The 19384-nt window shown below is 52.5% G+C and overlaps 1 protein-coding gene across 1 annotated transcript in view; it reads right to left on the bottom strand.

The window, feature by feature from the left end:
- The window catches only part of XYLT1 (xylosyltransferase 1), a 261460-nt gene extending 245657 nt beyond the window's left edge, over positions 1-15803 (bottom strand). The window contains exon 1 of the mRNA XM_058680792.1: positions 15085-15803. Coding sequence (XP_058536775.1) covers positions 15085-15444 — 360 coding nt within the window. The 5' untranslated portion in view covers positions 15445-15803. The remainder of the gene's footprint in view (positions 1-15084) is intronic.
- Positions 15804-19384: the final 3581 nt, after the last annotated feature.

Raw genomic sequence — 19384 nt, forward strand, 5'->3', positions numbered from 1 at the left:
ACGCTCGGAGGCGGCAGGTGCTGGGTGGCCCGCCACCCACCTGAGAGACCAGGATCAAGTTTCCAATTCTCGGTTTTAGTCTGGCTCAGGCCTGGCAGTTTCAGACATCTAGGGAGTAAACCATCAAATTGGAAGAGATCTCTATCTTTCAAATAAATTATTTTTTAAAAGATTTATTTATTCTTATTGGAAAGGCAGATTTGCGAAGAAGAGGTGGAGAGAAAGATCTTATGTCCTCTGGTGCACTCCCCAAATGCTGAACCAACGCAAAGCCAAGAGGTCTTGCAGGTCTGCCATGTGGGTGCAGGCTGCCAAGGCACTGGGCCAACCTATGCTGCTTTCCCAGGCCATAAGCAGTGAGCTAGATGAGAAGAAACAGCCAGAACTAGAACCAGTGCCCAATAAGGAATGCCAGCGCTGCAAGGAGGAGTATTAGCCAGTTGCACTATTGTGCCAGCCTCACCAATAGATTGTCTTTGAAGTCTATGTAAAAATAGAACGAAAAGGTAAGTTTATTTTGAAAAATAATAACTATCTAGGAAAAAAAAACAGCAGCAGCTAAATCAATTCTACTCCTATGTTTATAGCCACCCATGAGAGAAGTGTGCATATGTTCAACAAAAGGCACGCACAAGAACATCCCTAGCAGTACCATTTGTAAGAGAATTCCCCAAATGCCCACAACAAGGTGGACATTCACACTGTACACTAGCCCACGGCGAAACATACAGCGAAGCAAACGAGCAATTACAACTCCAGGAAAACAACGTCCACACAAGGTCAGCAGGCCTTTCTCTAATGGGCGTGAGGCTAAAGAGTCTATGTTCCGGGGCCATGCTAGCTGTGTTACAGCTGCCCGACCATGCAGCCGATCCGTAGAAGCACAGACAACTGCTTTGTGTATTTAGGGGCACATATTTGAATGTCATTTCATGTCTAGTCACGAAACAGTCTTCCTATTTTATTGCCCAACCATTCAAAAAGGTGAAATCTGTTGTTGGTTCACAGGCCACATGCAAACGGCCCACAGCTGTGGTTAGCTAACCTGACAGAGATGATGCTCACACAGGATGGGAGGTGCAGCAAGCCGCACAGAGAATACAGACCACAAGGACTCCAGAAGGAGGCCAAAGGCAGCACTGGGCTCAAGGTTAAAGCACAGGGATGCTGGGGTCAGTGAGGTAGCACCGCACACTAATTCTCTGCCTGTGGTACCAGTAGCATCCCATATGGCGTTCAGGTTTTGGCTGCTTCACTTCGAATCCAGGCCCCTGCTTGTGGCCTGGGAAAGCAGCAGAGGATGACCCAGAGCCTTTGGATCGCACCCATGTGGGACACAGAAGCTCCTGTCTCCTAGATTCAGATCTGCTCAGCTTTGGCCACTGTAGCCTTTGGGGAGTGAACCAGTAGATGGAGGATCTTTCTTTCCATCTGTCCTTCACTGTATAAATCTACCTTTCCAATAAAAATAAACAAATCTTTTAAAAATTAGGTTAGAATTTTTTTAATTATGGATAGGGATTAGCTGATGCTAGAGTATTTCAGGCATATTTGTTTACCAAAGCTTTGTTTTGTTTACTGAAAGGTACAGTGGCAGACAGAAGTGGAAAGAGGGGAGAGAGAGCGAATGAATCTTCCATGTTCTGGCTTACTAGCCAATTCCTGTAACAGCCAGGACTTAACCAGACCAAAATCAGGAGACAGGAGTTCCACACAGGAGTCTCACATGTGCAGCAGGGAGCCAAGCTTTGGGCCATGCTTGGCTGCCTCTCAGGAGCATTTGCGGGGAGCTGGACTGGAAGCACAGGTGGGACTTCACCCAGACGCTAAGATCAGGGATGTGGACATCCCCAGAGGTAGCTCAACCTCAGGGACCCAAAGAACACTGAATCACAAAAGGGCAGATCGAAGTGGTTTTCCTCTGATTGTAACTGCACCTGCTTCCAGCGGGAAGCGCTGTGCCCCACTCCCCAGGGGCTCCTCCCATGGAAATCTGCCAAGGACTCCCTGTGCACAGGCAGTGGGCCAGCAAAGCGTGGTCTTGCACAGGCAAGGGGCAGCCCTGGCCTCCTTGTGATTTCCAGGGGAGATGCAATTAATTATTTTTTCTCGCAGTCAGCAGCTGAGTCTCACTGAAATCCGTGCCTGTAATTACCGCTGTAATTATTATTTTAATACAAATCAGCAACTTTCCAAAATATTACACTTTCCACGTTGCCTCTCCTTTGCAGGACTGGCTGCGGGAGAGTGCTATCCCCTCCCTCAACCCAACCGCCACCACTCAGAGTGCAAAATGGTGGGAACCAGTAAGGCTACCTCCAGCCATCACTCTGTCACCTTCACAAGCATCCAGACCTATGGTCATTTGTGTGGCCATCCTTCTGTCAAGATCTTGTCCATTTTACATCATGGTTTGAGTTGGGGAGACTCACTCGCTACTGGGCCTCTGTGGTTCTATCCATGCAATGGGCAAATAATACCAACCTTCTGGTCGGACCATTCTAAAGAACACACAAGGGTTTCTTCTGCCTCTACTTCCTGGGCAACACATGTGGTAAGTTTGTTTATTGGTAAGTTTATTTACTTATGTGAAAGGCAGAATGAGAGAGAAAGAGACAGAACTACCATCTGCTGATGTTCTTTTGCAAATGCCTACAACATTCAGACTGGTCCAGACCAAACCTTGGAGCCAGGAACTCCATCTGAGCCTCCCATGGTGGGTGGCAGGGGCCCAAGTACATGAGCCATCCCCTGTTGCCTCTGCCCACATTGGTAGGAAGCTGGATTGGAAGCAGAGGCAGGATTAGCATTCAGGTGCTCCAGAAAGGGGTGAGGGTGCCCCAAGATCTGACACATGGGCTCCCAAGTCAGCCTGCCAAGTTGGCATTCCAAGGCAGCTCCTTGCTCTATACCTCCGCTCCCTTCCCCTCATCCGTTCATGGGAATCAGACCAGCGGCCACTTCCTCAGACAGTGCAAACCCACACAGGATGATGTATGACAGGTGACAGCAACTATTGGTCGCACTCCTACTGCAAGAGCTGTAGATGGACAGCGCAGCAGCAGGCCGGCAGGAGATGCAAACCGGCAGAGTGGATGGGGCACGGAGTGGGGTCAGGGGAGGGAACCCAGGATAAACTGGAAGGTGGGGTTCCACAAGGACGGGCATATGTGTCTCACCCAACCCCAAATCATTCCCTCTTTGAGAATGAATATTCCATTTCCGAAAGCATTCCAATTAGGTTCTGATTTGAAATCATTGATTTTGTCTTCTGATTAAAATCTTCATTTAAAAAAAAATTTTTTTAACTACAAAATAAGGCAATGGGAAGGAAGGCAAGACCTCCCTTCCCCCAACCTACCGTTATTTTCTCTGTAAGCTCGATCTGAACACATGGAGTGGCAGGTTTTCTTCCGGCTTACAGATTTCCCCATCAGTACCTCCCGTTCCCCATTTTGTTCTTAAATATTTTATGTTATCTTATTTTGTTTTATTTTATTTTATTTTATTTTATTGAAAGGCAGAATAACAAAGAGAGACAGGAGGGAGAGAGAGAGAGACATCTCCCATCTGCTGGTTCCAACTCCAAAACTGGCAGCAATGCCCAGGACTGGACCAATCCCATACCAGGAGCCTGGACTCCATCCAGAATTCCCAAGCACTTGGACCATCCTCTGATGCTTCCCCAGACATATCAGCAGGGAGCTGGACTGGAAGTGGAGCAGGACATGAACCAGCATGCATAGAGGAGGCTGGTGTCACAGGTAGCAGCTTAACCCCAGCATGATAATGTCAACACCCCTCTCCCAGCCCATTTTGTCAGAGAGCAAGACTCATCCATTCACTCCAATTAAGAATTCATTTCCACCAAGTATCACTATGGTTGCTTTCTCTTTATACCCACAAGAATGGCAAAGCAACAGTCAGTCTCTCTGTCCCTAGAAGGGTTAATTATCTAACCCTCCCCCAACTGCAAATCCCCCTCTGCCTCTCCTTTGGCAAGTGACTCCACCCCACACCCCCATACACCTTGGGTCCTGGCTCTGCCTTGCCTCCACTTCTAACCAAACGGAAATGGGATGTCACGACGCAAAGACTGTTCCTCAGCAGAAGAGTGAGCAAAAAGTGGGCAGAGAGAGTGTCCTCAGTACAGAATTCTCCCCCAAAGTTTGACAACGACCAGCAAACAGGGTTCCCTGTGCCTTTTCTCCCAGCTACCTCTTCTGGGCTGGAGATAAAAGAGACAGCCAAGGAGACAATGAACAGGCTTTTATTTCAAAGGGAACATCTGCAAAGTGTGGGCCTCCATTAAAAAATCAACAACAACAAAAAGCAGCCACAAGCTTGGGGGATGGGAATGGCTTCTTCCCATCACATCTCTAGTTAATAGAGCCCCATTCTGCAAGGAATGGGGCTCAAACGGGAAGAGAGTAACTCTCACACACCCCCAAAGAAAGGATGCTTAATGAGGTAGCTGCTGCATTTCTTGGTCCATGTAATCTAGTTTTGATCCCATCCTTGAATAACGCAGACGTTAACCCTCCAGTACCCACGACATTTGTTTATTTTATGAGCGTGATTCTGTTGGAATGCTGAGACTCTGGCAGGGTTATCATGCCGTCCTTGGACTCTCAGCTTTTATGACTTCTCCCCGTCAGCTCATTACAAAATGATAAGTTGTCTCCGCTGCCCTTTTCAATTGCTGTTAACACTGTAGCATGGTTCTGTCACCCTGTTTCTAAACAGGAGAGTCCTGGTGCAGGCTTAAGTTAATGTAATCATTACTGGGCCATTTGGGGACTCATTCATCATGACTCGTTTCAAGTCTACAACCTAGGGGACTGGAGCACCAACAGGCAACGGCAAGCAGACGCACAGTGGTGAGTCCAGAGGATGCAGCAGAAGGGCTTGGACCTAAATCAGAGCAGACAAGCTGAGGGTATCCAACAGGGCAATCTCTTTCCCCAACTGCAAAAGTAATGCAGACAGCCTCCAAAAGCACCATCCAGACAGACTCAGACACAGTTCCTCCAAGAGCATTCTTCCACCTAAACTTCACAGCAAAGTATCCCAGTGGCTGGTCAGGGGAGGAAAACATCTTTCAACCACTCAAGCCAACATGTATCCAACCTTAGCCGTTCTAGCATACCCTTGACCCTCAACAACCAACCCAACTATGATCCAGACTAGGATTAGGATGTGGTGCATTTATGCATTCTGAGCTTGTTAGCCAACTTGTTTTTACTTAAACACCATTTTAGTCACATGCTAAGCAATAAGAGCCTTGGAGCTGTCATTTTGATTGATTGGCGATATTTACATATTTTCCCTAATACACATTTAAAGAAATAGACAGCTACTAGCCAATTCGTCAAATGTTCACTGAAGCAGCGGAGGCGAGGCAGGTCTGGGATATTGTGGATACATTGAGATTTTTTTGTTTGTGAAGTTTTTTCAAAGTATGCATTTGAAAAGCAGAGTTACAGAAAGAGGGAGGGAGTGAGATCTTCTGTCTGCTGGTTCGCTCCCCAAATGGCTGCCACAGAGAGGGCTGGGCCAGGCTGAAGCCAGAACCCAGGAGCCAGGAGCTTCTGCCACTTTGTCCCATGAGGGGTAACACCTGAGTCATCTTCACTGCTTTTGAATTGGAAGCAGAGCAGCCAGGACTTAAACAGGTGCCCACATGGGGGAAGCTACATCCCAGAGAGCTGCTTAACTAGCTGCACCACAGCACCAGCCCTGTTGCTCTGTTTCTCGATGGAGGTGTGAGTTCCTTGGCTCTGTGTGGTTCACAAAAATTCATCAGGCTGTACGTTTCAAGTCACATAGATAGCGCAAATTTTGTTCTACAGAAGCAGTCCAAAGAACAGATGCAAAGTTTCACTCTGGATGGAGGGGAATCGCAGCTCTGTCTCATACGCCATGACGGTAAAGCTGGCTTGCCCGTGAAACACCTGCAATCACTGGCAGTCATGACCCCATCTGCAACATAGCTGGGATGCGCAGGGTGGCTCTGGATGCGCCCTGACCTCCATGTGAAATCAATCCTCATCCCAAAGCCAGTCCGCACAGTAAGTACAACAAGCCCCAAATAATTCAAAAAGGTAGGAAAGACACCTCTGCTCACCCACAGCCCCTCCTTGCATCTCAGCACCCCAACAGTTACCATCGCAGCACATGTGACCATCTGTCTTGGGCGGTTTTTCTGGTTGTTTAGGAACTCGCCTGCCCCACAAGCCACGTGAGGTCAGAGTGTATCTGTCCTTCTCCTGATGCACAGTGGACCCTGGACTAACCTCTGCTAAGCTAGGAGTGGGTGAGAAGCCTCGACTGGATGTCAAGCATTCCTTCTGCTCTGTGCCCCAGGGGTGACAAGAGGGGGGGCTAGATGAGGGGTCTGAACACGCCCACATTCTTGTGATCCTGAGCTTCAAAGCTTTCTCACCTGCTTCTCAAGTTTAATCTGCACGAGTTGGGGGAGGGAAGTGGGTTATTGGCACCTGGTAAGCACCACAAGACACAGAGAGTCACACATCCCTGGTAGCAGCAGACCAAGCTAAGGTGCTCTGGACAGCCCCTCCCTCCCACCTGCCCACTGGCATCCGACCACGCTCACAGGGAGCACAGAAAGGGGAAGGCAGGTGATTCAGATGACCCTGTCACCGCAAAGGGGAAACCAAACTGCACGATTCTATTTCCACCCATGCATGCATCCACAAAGGCCTGACCGTGGCAAGCATTTGCGTATGCTGGGCATCCACCACCAGCCCGGGAGGGGAGGTCACCTCCATTGTGCCCAGGGTGAGAGGAAGGCAGTCAGTCTAAGCAGAGAAACACTAAGAATGAGCCAAGCGGGTTGGAGCCTTGGCAGGGGTGGGGAGAGGGGAGGAAAATGCACACCTTTCTTCCCAGCTCTTTGCTGGGAAGGCAGAGTTCTTCCAAATGGGCCACCAACCCGACAGTCAGAAAAGCTCCCCACCCCCCGCAGCACAGGTGGAAAAAGGAGCTTAGGGGCTGTGGGAGCTCCTGTCAGCCTGGAGGGTCTGGGGCATAACCAACCTCAGCTTGGCATTGAACGGGAGCAAGCCTGCTCTGGGGCCTTTTCTAAGAATTCCAACCACCCACACAGCCTAGGGGAACATCTTTTTCTCTTCAGTGCCCATTATTCTAGCACAGCAAAGCACACCTAGCCAGGGGCCATGCATCTGAGAAAGCGTCCTGCCAACAGCTACCTCGGTACAGTTCTACACTGGCTGTGGGCCAGGCTTTGCCTGGTCACCACCCCCATCCGACTCCTGCACACTCCATGAGGGCATTGAGTCCCTCCCTGAAGGCAAAGGACTGTCACACAGAGCCAGTATTAGCCCTGTCCACATTCTAAACAGCCTGGGACTTGGCCCAGCTCGGATCTCTCCCTTTGATTAGCTGTAGGATTCCTTTGAAGTACACACACACACACACACACACACACACTCTGGATCAGATGAGTGGGGTAACTTGGGTCTCAAGGCTGGCAGAACACCTGCCTGGGTATTCCTCACTCCCATTTCCCCAGGCACTTTCTTCTTATGTCCAAGAGGTCACCCTGGGCAAAGGCAATCAGCAGCGACGGGCCACATCTCTCTGTGGATAGGCCATTGATCCGCAGCAGCCCTGCCCGCTGCCTATGAAGAGTGGTCCTCTTGGAAGCCAGGGATCACATCTGTCATGCTCACTGAGACAGCCCCAGCGCTGGACACACCTGCTGGTGTGCTCCTGTTGTTGGGGTGTAGGATGGAAGGATGGATGCATGCACGCGTGGGATGCACAGATGGACAGATGGGCAGATGGCTGGACACCTAATGGAAAGACAAGTGGGATGAATGGGCAGATAATTGCAAAGGTGGTTGGATGAAGAGATGCGTGAAGAGACCACAGAGACAGCTGGAGAGAAACAAAGACTTTGTCTGTACTGGGCAGAGACTAATAACAGCTTTAGGAATCACCACCCAATTCCCAGTCTGGCCAACTTCTCAGCTAAGTAAATTTCATTAAATTTCTTGCCTTATTTTTCAAAATTACTTCTAATCACCAAAATTGAGATGAGAACAATGGCCCTTCACTTGCAAGGCTCTGCAAGGAGTCGATGAGATGACATCTTTGTAGCAGTGCACAGCAGCCAGCACCAGGTAAGCACCTGATAACTTCCTGCTTGTCCACCTCCTCCGTAGGCAGTTACACTGCTGGGGCATCTTTGAAGCAATCTCCCTGCTCCATAGACAGGACTCCCTCGAATTTAAACCAGACCCAATGTGCACAGTGGCCAAGGATCAGAGCCAGGAGTCCTTGGGAGGAGAAATCAAGGCTTATTTGCACATTACCTCATTAGCACCCAGGAGCCTATCAGCCCAGATTAGATGCCCAGGTAAGCCAGTGGGTACCCGGCTGGGACAAGCCTGGCCTGAGAGGGAACAAGTCCATTTCACTGCCCTCAGGGAGCCCTGTGTAGTGGAGATCCTCACATTCCCCCAAAATGGGATCCACCCCTACCCTCATCCAGCTGGGTGCCTAGACTTCCAGGGACACTGTTGGTTAGGGTTAAGTGGACAGCCCTCCTCCCCAGCACATTTCTGTAACGACTCTGGCTTCCAGTGGGGGAGGAGCCAAGCTAACCACAAGGATCACAGGGGCACAACCCGGTGAGTATCTGTGGGCAAACGGGCAGTTCCTCCTACAGGCAGGAAGAAGCGTCCTCCCAGCAATGGAGACAACATGCCGGCAGACATGGCTTCTGCTGCTGAGCCCATGCTGCCCCCTCCCCCGCCAGACTCTCTGGGCTGCTCTGGAGGCAGCAACAGGGCAGGTTACCTGAGTGAGCACAGCAGCAAAAAGTCTGCTCCATGGGCTAAAAGGCCCTTCCTGCCCTGACTCAACAGAGCTGAATTCGAGATGCCTCTTCCCTGACAAATTGGCAGATCAAGTTCAATTATTTCCTGGTACACATGCTGCAGAATTTACAACAGGGCAATGTCTTCTTTCCCAGGACGGTTACTTCCCGCCTTGGGATGAGGAGACGCAGGTCAGAGGGTGAGCAAGTCTAGAGGTCTAAGGTACAACGAGGACTCTACATGATGACGCTGTAGCACCTGAGGAATTCTACCCAAAGAAGGTTTTAGAGCCTCTCACCAGCTACAAAAGAATCACTAGCAGAGACAATATGTGAGTCTGCTCTACTGGGGTAACCTTTTCATTTCTCTATGTTTCAAGAAGTGTCATGTTGTACACCTGAAATCTATGCTGTGGTTTGAAAAAGAAAACACATCCCATCCTTGGAGCTCATTCAAGTGCTGTGTGTCTCCGTACGGGCCCCGATGGTTTCCAGGTTGACAGCCTCACAAGACCTAGTATGAGGGAGGATGCAGAGGAGAGCTGTAGAGTATCTAGGAGGGGCTGCCTGGGCAGGATCCCTGGTTGACCTGCAGCCGTGGACCTTGGGAATGCTGCTGAAGCATTCTCCCACCCCCACCTTAGGGCCAATGAGTTCACATTTGTCCACAGAATCTGGTTCTACTGAACACCACAACTTTTGGCTGCTGTACCAGTACATGGCTTCAAGGATTAAATGAGCTAATGTATGTGTGAGTGTGTGTGTGTGTGTGTGTGTGTGCATGTGTGTGCGCGTGCACATGCCTCAAGGGTCAAAAACAGTGCCTAGTGCAATATAAGTATTGGAGAGGCCTTTTTATGGCTTTCAGGGTCCTTCTGTTTGCTTCTTAGGAGTAGGGTGCATGGCCAGCTATATATGCACTCCTCTCCTGGAGCAGGCACATGCGTGGGAATCAGTGAAAAGAAGTGGGGGAAATGTTAAGGAAAAAGTTTGGCAATAATACAGCCATACCAGAGTGTTGCAAAGACCCCCCAGTGAGCAGGAGCTCTGAGTCGGGGATGTCCCTGGGGAAGGGGCAGCTCTGGGTCTAGTCCCAGGCTGCATGATCTCTCTGAGCACACAGCTTCTCCTCTCTGAGCCCTGGCTTCATCATCCTTGAAATGGGAGCAGCACAGGCCTGGCCCACAGTGTTGGGAGGGGTCAGTGAGCTGGTGAGGTCATGTCTGCGAAGGTCTCCAGTGCCCCTGTCCTGTCACCTACAATGCCAAAGCAAACAGTTCCTAGCCAGGTTGCTTTCCCTTCGACACTGTCATATTCAGGTCCCTCTTAAGTTCCTTTTTCTTTTTTTCCTTCTTTTTTTAAGTCAGCATTTAGTAATATAATATATGCAAAACACCAAAATGATCCCTTGGCATACAGTCAGCACTCTACCACATTCCGTCCTGCTCCAGGGCTGGCACACAGAGCTGGATGTGTTTTGCTCTCTTGGATTTCACTCAAGCCCTACTTTGTGTGGGAAAATGAATAACTGCAAAAAAAAATTGCTTATTTTCAAACATATCAAGAATTTCTTTTTAAGAACAGCTCACATTAGCGTCTTTATTGTGTCCCAGGCCCAAACTGGTTCACTTTTGCATGACTGTGTTTCATTCTTACACAGTTCAGTGGGGGAGCCCAGCCACGGAGGAGCAAAGACAAAGTGAACTGTGGTCAAGACTGTGGAGGCTAGGACAGACCAAAGCTGGGATTGGAACCCAGGTTCGTCACAGGTGAGTACCAAAGGTCTCTTTGCATTTGTGTATATTTCCCATGACTTTTTCTCCTGTCCCAAAACCCCCTCCCTGTGATTTGGAGTTTCATTGCAGCTACGTTTGTATTTTGTTTTTTAATTATTTTTTTTTTAATTTTCCAAAGAACATTCTCATTGAGTCTAGTAGCTGGGAATCTGGGATAAGAATGGGATCACAAGGAGCAAGGAGGAAGAGGCAGCAGAAGGAGCAAGTCGTAGGGCAGCATCAGCCAAAAACTGGAATAGCAGTGACCCCCTGGTCCACGCAGGCCAACAGGAACGCATTTCACTCTTTGTGCACAGAAAAGGTAAATCAGATAAGCATGAGGCTGGCACGGTGGCACAGACAGTTAAGCAGCTGCCTACAGCACCAGCACCCTGTAGCACAGCACGAGTGCAAGTCCCAGTTTAGTTGCCCTGCCTCCCCTCTAGCTCCCTGCTAACACACCTGGGAAGACAGGGGAGGGCAGCCAGTGCCATCCACAGGGGAGAATCAGGTGCAGTTTCATGGCCAGGCTTCTACCTGGCCAGGCCTGGCTAGAGGGCCATTTGGGGAGTGAACCAATAGATAGACGCTATCACACTTAGACTCTCTCTCTCCCCCTCTTCCTGCATATCACTTTTCCTTTTACATAAACAACATCAATCTGTAAGAATAACAGCAAAGAAGATGGTAAAACACAGAGGTCTTGGTTTCCTCCCCTACCGCGCCACCGGAACCATCTTACTGCACAGAGGTTTGCAACGAGACCTTTGTTTTCTGGGGATACGCACACACTGGAACGCAATGATTCCTATCAAAGTCACTAGATTTCCTTTTTCTATAGAGACCGTAAGCTAAAACCATAATCCCCAGTGAGTAACAACTTCGGCCTCAGTTTCCCATCTGAAAAATAACAAGCTTTTTACCACCTAATCTGCTGAAAAATTTAAAAAAACAAATTCTGATACAATGAAGAGAATGCCTAAAATGTAAAGAACTAGCAGGTACGGGAAAATATACCTATGTCCATATAATTCTATATACATACTTGCATCTATTTATGTGCAAATAACATCTAGTTTTATTTATATATTTTATTTAACATTATATGTCAACCAGTATATGGCTAACAGATGGCAACATTAGTGGGAAGATACATATTGTTCCACAATATGTTTTTCTATGCACAAAGTGTAAGGAAATAAAACTTCCTTAGGAGTGTGAAAAAAAATCAATAAAATACCCTCTGTTCTCTCTCTGGTCTCGAAACATTTGGATTCAAAGGACAGCCACGCCTCCAAGACGGTTAGAACCAGAGGGGTCTGAATGCAGAAAACCAACTTTTCAGAGTCACTGCCAAGGTCTGGAAAATCCAAGTTATCTGAGTAATGTGAAGCATGAGAAATTTCTGTGGAAAAACCAACATTTCAAAGGGGCCAGACAGTACAGAAACGGCATTCTACTTCCATGTGTTCATGCGGTAGGGAAGGAGGCCCCCTTAAGAAAAAAAAAGAAAGAAAGAAAGAAACAGCTTTCTTAAAGGAAACTTACTGAGCAACAGTTTACCTAGGGGCATATAATGCAAAGTCTTCAAGAGAACGAAAATAAACATGTGTTGTCTAAACACACAGACCTCTCCTTTGCTGTCTCCAAAAATTTGTAGGCTGATCTTTTTGACAGTTCCCTCTCAATTTTTTTCTCTCCCCCTTCTCTGGGGGAGCCTGCCTATTTCATCAAGTCTGAGATGACAGCAAAATCCACAGCTTACTGGAGACCGAGCGAAGGAGTCAGAGCCACGGCCGCACAACTCAGCCGCAATCCACCGCAGGGATGCTGAGACGGAAGAGCTTTGCAGGAGAGAGAAGAGAAGGCAGCTTGGAAATCCCTGATGGATGATAAACCCATGTGGCTGCCGTGCTCCTACCCTCTGACTCTGCCTGCTTGAGCAACTGGGTGTTTTCTTAGCTTCTTAATACAAAACACAATCAGGGCTTTGCACGGAGTGGCAGCTCTCCCAACAGAGGGCACAGATGCAGAAGCCGTGGGACGGCAGGCATAAGCGAGCGGCAAGGTCAGTACAGGCAGAGCCCCGCCACTGCTGCTGCCGGACACTCGGGTGACACACCCACCCCAGACCAACACAGGTCTCCCCTGCACCCCACCCCACCCTTGCCTGCTACGGAGCACTGGGATGAGACATCATGTCTCAAACATGTGGCTCACCAGCTCCTACAAGAGCCATCTGGAAAATCACAGGGAGGTTTTCTTTCATGTCCCACGCCCGAATCTCCCTCCAGAACATCACGCCAGCAGCCACGCGTATTGCCAGGGCCTCTGCGGCTTCTGAGCCGTCCACTCCTCTCCTTGCCTGCAACCCCAGCTCCGGCTGGGCTGGACTTTGGGAACAGCCTGCCCCCTTCTGGTCTCCTTGAGCTCCTCGGAAGGGCAGGGGCTGGGTGGGCACAGTGGGAGGGAGGAGGGCAGACCCTCAGGATGGGGGCAGAGCCAGTAGGTATGTGTTGTGATTGCCAGGCCACTGGCATGGATGTATGGGAGGGGACAGGGGCGAGAGAAATGCAAAAAAAAAAAAAAAAAACCCAAGTCCAGGAGCAGGGCAGGAAAAAAAAAAAAGGAAGGGAAAAGGACTGAAAGCAGAGCAAAATGACTTAGATGTTGGAGTCGGAAGGTGAGGAAGACACTGAGACGCTGGAAGAGGTGGGTGGGAGGATGGCAAAGTGGGATTGCAAGTAGAAGCAGAAGTCTCAGAAAAAGCAAGGCAGCTCTAGAACTGGACCAGAATTCCACAAGGAACCGGCATGGATCATGGCAAACACCCACTCCCCGGGCTGTCTGGGATGGGGCAGAGAATAAGGCACTAAGGTCAAAACAGAACTGGACATGGACACTGCACAGGCGGAGGGGCCCGTGAGGACACCAGCCAGTCCACACCCCTTGCTTCTCTTCATTTGCTTCAACAGGTGGTCTGCTCACCCCAGAGGGGATCCAGTAAACCTCTTTCTGCCTTACAAGCCCACCCCATGTCTTTGCACACAGAGCCAGCAGTACCTGCTCCCAAGTCCCCCTCCTACCCTGCCTCCCTGCAGGGTTCTGAGTCCTGATAGAATCTATGACTGCCTTGCTGTTGCCAGCACACATCACGACCCACTCTGGGAGTTTAAACACCTTTGGAATTCAGAATACCCTTCCCCGTTCACCGGAGGGAGGGGGCTAGGGGGCGTACGGGACCCTGGGAATGTCCTGGGCTCTCCCTGCCACCCACAGAGTGACAAGAGATGCCATCACAACCCGCCCCCACCCCTCCCAGGGCTGGCTCCGACCACTGGCACAGAGAGGCGCACACTGGCACAGAGGGTCACACAAACTCCGGAGAAAGTTGAGCAGCGCAGGGATGCGTCACGCTGTGCACAAAGGTGGTCTCTGGTGAGACTCCCAACGTGGCACACGGCGGGGCCACGTGCTCAATCTCTAAGGAAGCTGATGTCCCTCCCTCTCTCTCTCACAAACACACACCACCCCATGTCTGCTCTCCTTCACACACTCAGCAAATCCCTGCAGGCAGCCAAGTGGCAATGCTACAGACACATAACACACATCAGTCATGTCTGGAGACGGTGGCTCCCACCCACCCAAGGGGGGTGCAGTGCAGTCCCCGGACCCCACTCAGGGATTCCAACCCTCTGCCCTGTCTCGGGTGGAGATGGATAAGAATGGCATCCCAGAAGCAGCTGGGGGACATTAAGGAAGGCAAAGTAGCTTCCCACCCAGACACCAGGAGGGCCCCAGTCAGTCTGCGCCAGACAGCTTCATAAACTGTTCACAGCCTAGAAGGGCGGTGTGGACGGACCCACACCGGGCAGAGAAAGGGAACCGGAGAACGGGCTCCCACCAGGGAGGTGCTCAAGTCAGAAAGAGCGAGCACAAGGTTAGACACCGAGAACGGGCAGACTGAAGGTTCAGACCACCACAGAGGGAACACGGGGTACACAGGTAAGCCTGGGCACCCTCGACGGAGTCTCCACTGGGGCGCACCCACGCAGGCCAGAGAGAGCAAGGGGCTTTACTGTCCGCACTGGACTCGGCCAGGACCTGCAGCTGCGGGAGCCACCCCTGAACAGCCGCTGAGGATGAAAGCGTGATGCACGCACCAGGCAAGGGGAGCGTGGCATCAGCGGGCCCCCACACTAGGCGCAGGTCTGGGGTCCGGGCACCCGGCAAAAGCAAAAGGAACAGGAACCCAAGCTGGCTCTGGTAACCCCCAGGGCGCCTCCTCAGGAGAGAACTTCCCCAGACCTTCCAGGGAGCAGTCCTCAGACTGGAGGAGGGCACACAGAGTCCTGGGTCCGAGTACCAGGGTTCAAGGACTGCGGTCGACCTCGGCCTCCCTCCCAGCCTCCCAGCCAGACACCAGCCCATAGGGGATCTTACCAGCTCCCGGGCGGGCAGTGCCCCGCGGCGGGCCGGCTGCTGCGCCCGCGGATCTCCGGGGCCGCCTCCCCGCGCCCGTGCCGGGAGCCCCCGTCCTCCTCCTCCTTCACTGCCGCCTCCTCCTCGGGCTGCAGCCAGCTCCGCGGGCAGGTCCCGGCGCTCCCGGCGCGGAGCCGGGGCTGGGGCCGGCTGTTCCGCGGCGCCGCCGACCGCTGCGCCCGCGCGGCGCTCGCCGGCCCCGGAGTCGAGGCTGCTGAAATTCCACACGATCAGCGTCTGCAGCAGCAGCACGGTGAGCGCCGCGAGCAGCGCCGAGTGAGAACGCCGGGCCAGCCTCCGGGCGCACGGCGCCGCCACCATCTTCGGAGCGCGGCGGGCGAGCGGGGCGCGGGGACCCCGGCGCGCTCCGGGCCGCCCCCGCGCTGCCCGCGCTGCCCGCGGCAGCCGGCTGCCACTCGGGCTCCCGCTCGGGCCGCCGCCGCCGCCTCGGCTCGCCGCGCTCTTCCTCCTCCTCCTCTGCCGCCGCCGCCGCCGCCTCCACCGCCGCGGCGCGGAGTTTTCAGACGGGCAGGGACCCGGACGTCACCAGGAGGAGGGGAAGGCGGGGAGGCGGGAGCGGGAGGCCGCGGAGGGGGTGGCGGGCGCGCGCGCGCCAGAGGTGGGGTACCCGGGCGCGCGGGGTGAGGGCGCGTAGCCCCTACGAATCTCCCCTCCCCACACCCTTGTCCAGGGTTGGAGGGGTGGGATATGGGGCAGGGGGCCCAGGGGCGGGGACGGGTAGGGGGCGCGGACCGGGGCGGAGAGGGGCGGGACTGAAGGCGGAGCCGAGGTGCGGGAAGGCGGAGGGAAAGGAGGGGCGGTGAGGCGAGCCGACTGACACCTCCAGGACTCGCGAGGAAGCGGGGCCGGTCCCCGAGGCCGAGAGGAGAACCAGAGAGCTCGGGAAGATGGTAGGGGTCCTCTGAGAGAGGGGTCCTAAGAGCCCGACTTCCGCATGGGAAGCAGGCAGGTGAGCCCAGCGGGCTGCTCGCCCGGAGTTACGGGCGGCCTGTGGAGACGCCGGGACCCTGGCGGCGGGAGAGCCTCAGCTGGGTCTCCGGGTCCTGGCTGGAAGGGTGTGGAGTCTCTAAGCCCCGAAGCGCCGCGCCCGCCTGTGAGTGACTCCTGAATCACACTCCGCCCCACCCCCAACCCCCCAACGGTGCGCCAAGTGCTCACTGAGTCACCGCGCGCATCCCCAAGGACTCAACCCGCTTGGCAGCAAAGTGCTCCGTTGTGAAAAAGGAGACCCGCGGGGTTTCCTTCACGGGCTGTGAGCCCCCAAGTCTGGCCCCTGCGCTTCTCACTGCACCCACCCGGAAGCCAGCCTTCTGTCTACACGCGCGGCTCGCTTGCTCTTGGAGCCTGGGTCTTGCTTTGCCAAGTGGAGTTCTTTGCCATCCTGACCTGTCTGTCCTGGTGACCTTGAGCCAGGAGGGTTCCTCCCAGGCCCCAGTTGCCTCCTCCTCTGTCAGTGACCTCCATCCTCAGCCGGCCCCGACTCAGTCTGGTCTTTCCCTCCCCTGTTCTCTTCCCGGAGGTTTTATTCACAGCAGTGCGGGATGCTGAGCCCATGAGTGGAGTTGATGTGCCCTGTGGGAATACAGATCACATCCGCAGGCTAGGACATCTGGGACTTGGGGTAAATGCTTTGCATCTGGTCCACACCATGTCTTTTGACCTCATGCTAATTTTAAGGGAAGCCCGTGAACCACCAAGAAAGAGAGGAAGGGAGGGAGTGGAGACTGCCGAACCAGACAGGCAGATGCCTGTGTAAGCAGGGCATTGGACACTTGCTGGCATCCCATGTTGGAGTCCCTGAGTTCAAGTCCCAGCTCCTCTTTTGATTCCAGCTTCCTCCTAATGTGCCCCCTGGGAAGCAACAGAAGATAGCCCAGGTGGTTGGGCCAACGTGGGCCCTGCCACCCATGTTGGAGACCTGGATTGAGTTCCAGGCTTCTGGCTTCAGCCTGGCCCAGCCTGACTGTTAAAGGTCTTTGGGGAGTAAATCAATGAGTGGATAGATAGATAGATAGATAGATAGATAGATAGATAAATCGGTTAGATGTAGTGAAGCTGGTGTCCCTAGAGATATGCCCAAGTTCTGAGAGTTCATGGGAGGTTGGATGTGCTGGAAGGACCCCCACCTCCAAGACAGAAAATGCAACTTAGCCAAACCCATGCAACTAGCCAACCTGCTTCCCTGACCTAGCAGTGCCAAGTGCAAACTAGAGGTGATTTCAAACTCCTGACCAAAGTTAGCCTAAGCAGCATCTATGGCCTGGTCTGGCAGGTGGCTGGCCCCCTTTCTTCTGGGCTAAGTATGTCTAATGAGGAGTGGGACAAAAGCACAAAGCTCCGAGGGCCACCCGTCTTCTGCCATGTTGATCAGGTGACCATCTTTGGGTCACCAGCAAGAAAACCTTTTGGCCTAAGAGCAATCTTTACTGGATCCTGTGACCGAACATTCCAGAGGATGAATTTCAGGTGAGGTCTGATCCCAGCCACTCAGCACTACCACTGAGGGTTCCTTTCATTCCACGTCTCCTCTCTGCCTCCCATGGGGGCCTCGTGTCATATCACAGGTGTTTGTCCTCAGCAGCTCAGACTCTGAGCGCCCCTGTGCTCTCTTCTGACCCAGGGAAGAGATGGTCAGTATTTCCCAGGATTCTCTACAAAAGCCCACCCCTAAAGCTGTCACAGTGGCTAGTAAAACAGCATGTGCTGCTCAGCTTGGCCAAGGTCCCCGCCCCCCTCCCGTTCCCCGCAGCCACGTGGATGTTCCCCAGGGGTTGGGGTCTGCCAGGAAGGAGCGAGCAAGTGCAAGGGAGGCAGCCCCAGCCTCTGATCCATGCCTCCTCAATTCTGCTACACACCCTTGGCCCACCCCACCCTATCTCAGGACTTCCATTTCTTTGATGACAAACGAGTAGACAGTCCCCAAGAGCTACCCTCTTTCCCTTGGTGTCTAAACGGTGTCCCAGTCCCCAGGAGTCTTGGCAACCCTGCCGTCTGGCCCAGCTCTGCTTTCCAGATCTCTGCTGCATGTCTTCCCTAGGCAGCGTGATGTCATCTGTTCCCTCCACCAGACACATTTAGCCAAAGTGCTGGGGTCAGCACTCTGGTACAGTTCCCTTGGGACCACGAGCCTAAGGATTGAGGTTAAGGTCCCTGGAATGGGAGGGCACATGTGCACTAGAGAGACAGAGACAGAGACAGAGAGAGTTAGTTGCCTGATTTTCTCAACTCATAAAACACCACACAAGGAAAAGGTTTCAAAGACTCAGGTAGGCTATTGATGCCATCAGCATTTTTAGGAGGGAAATCACTGAGTTGGAAGAGCAGGAAGGTGAGCTTAGCCCACCTGTCCTGCCCTGAGACAGACCCCCAAGCATCTTGCAGTAAGGAGGTGAGCCCAAGACAGGACAGAAGAGCAGGTGGCTTGGATGGGTGGGGGATGAACTCTAGCATATCTGAAATGCCCATCTCAGCTCATGGCTGGGGGCATGGGTGCTTTGGGTAGCACCAGAGGCCCTGAGAGCAGGGTGTGGGCATCAGGACTCATCCAAGTCCAACTAGGCACAAGCCAGCCATTTTGCAGCAGGAGAGACCCTCCCTTTAGCCCTCAAAGTGACACAAAGAGACACAGGTGGACCTTGGTGTGCAAGAGTGAGCAAAAAGCACCATCTGGGACCCTGGCTGCAGCCCTGGACACAGCAGTGACTTTCAGAATTTTGAAAGCTCTCTCTCTGTCATTCAACAAATATATGCTGGACACTGTTACACACTGGGCAAGTGAAATAAAAGCATGCAAAAGAAGACTGTCTAAAGGAATTCTCTTTTTGAGGATGGTCCCTATGCTCACTTGATTGACAGCCAGGGTTCTAAAGAAATTCCATTTGATTTGTTGGCTGCCCTTCCCACCCACATCACCACATCTTGTCTCATCCTCACTTCTCAATGCAAAGAGAGGCAATGCCGGGTTTGGAGCTCCTGGCTAGGCCTGGCCCTGAGTAGGAAGCGATCAGGGAAATCAGCAGGAGTCTTCACTCCCCCTACACCTGCTCAGGAGCCGTCAGAAGGTCAGGAGGTGGTGGGGGGCAGACAGGCTCATGGGCAAGGAAGTGCAGAGTCAGTGTGGGGAGTGGTCAAGAGCCTGACAGTCCAGGCCAGGTTCCCAGCTCTGCTACCTTTTTGCTGAGATATTCTGCATCATCTGTTAACTTTTCCTCATCTACAAAATGGGGCTGTTCATGGAGCT

This window comes from Ochotona princeps, chromosome 24, assembly GCF_030435755.1.
Source record: "Ochotona princeps isolate mOchPri1 chromosome 24, mOchPri1.hap1, whole genome shotgun sequence".
Classification (NCBI taxonomy): domain Eukaryota; kingdom Metazoa; phylum Chordata; class Mammalia; order Lagomorpha; family Ochotonidae; genus Ochotona; species Ochotona princeps.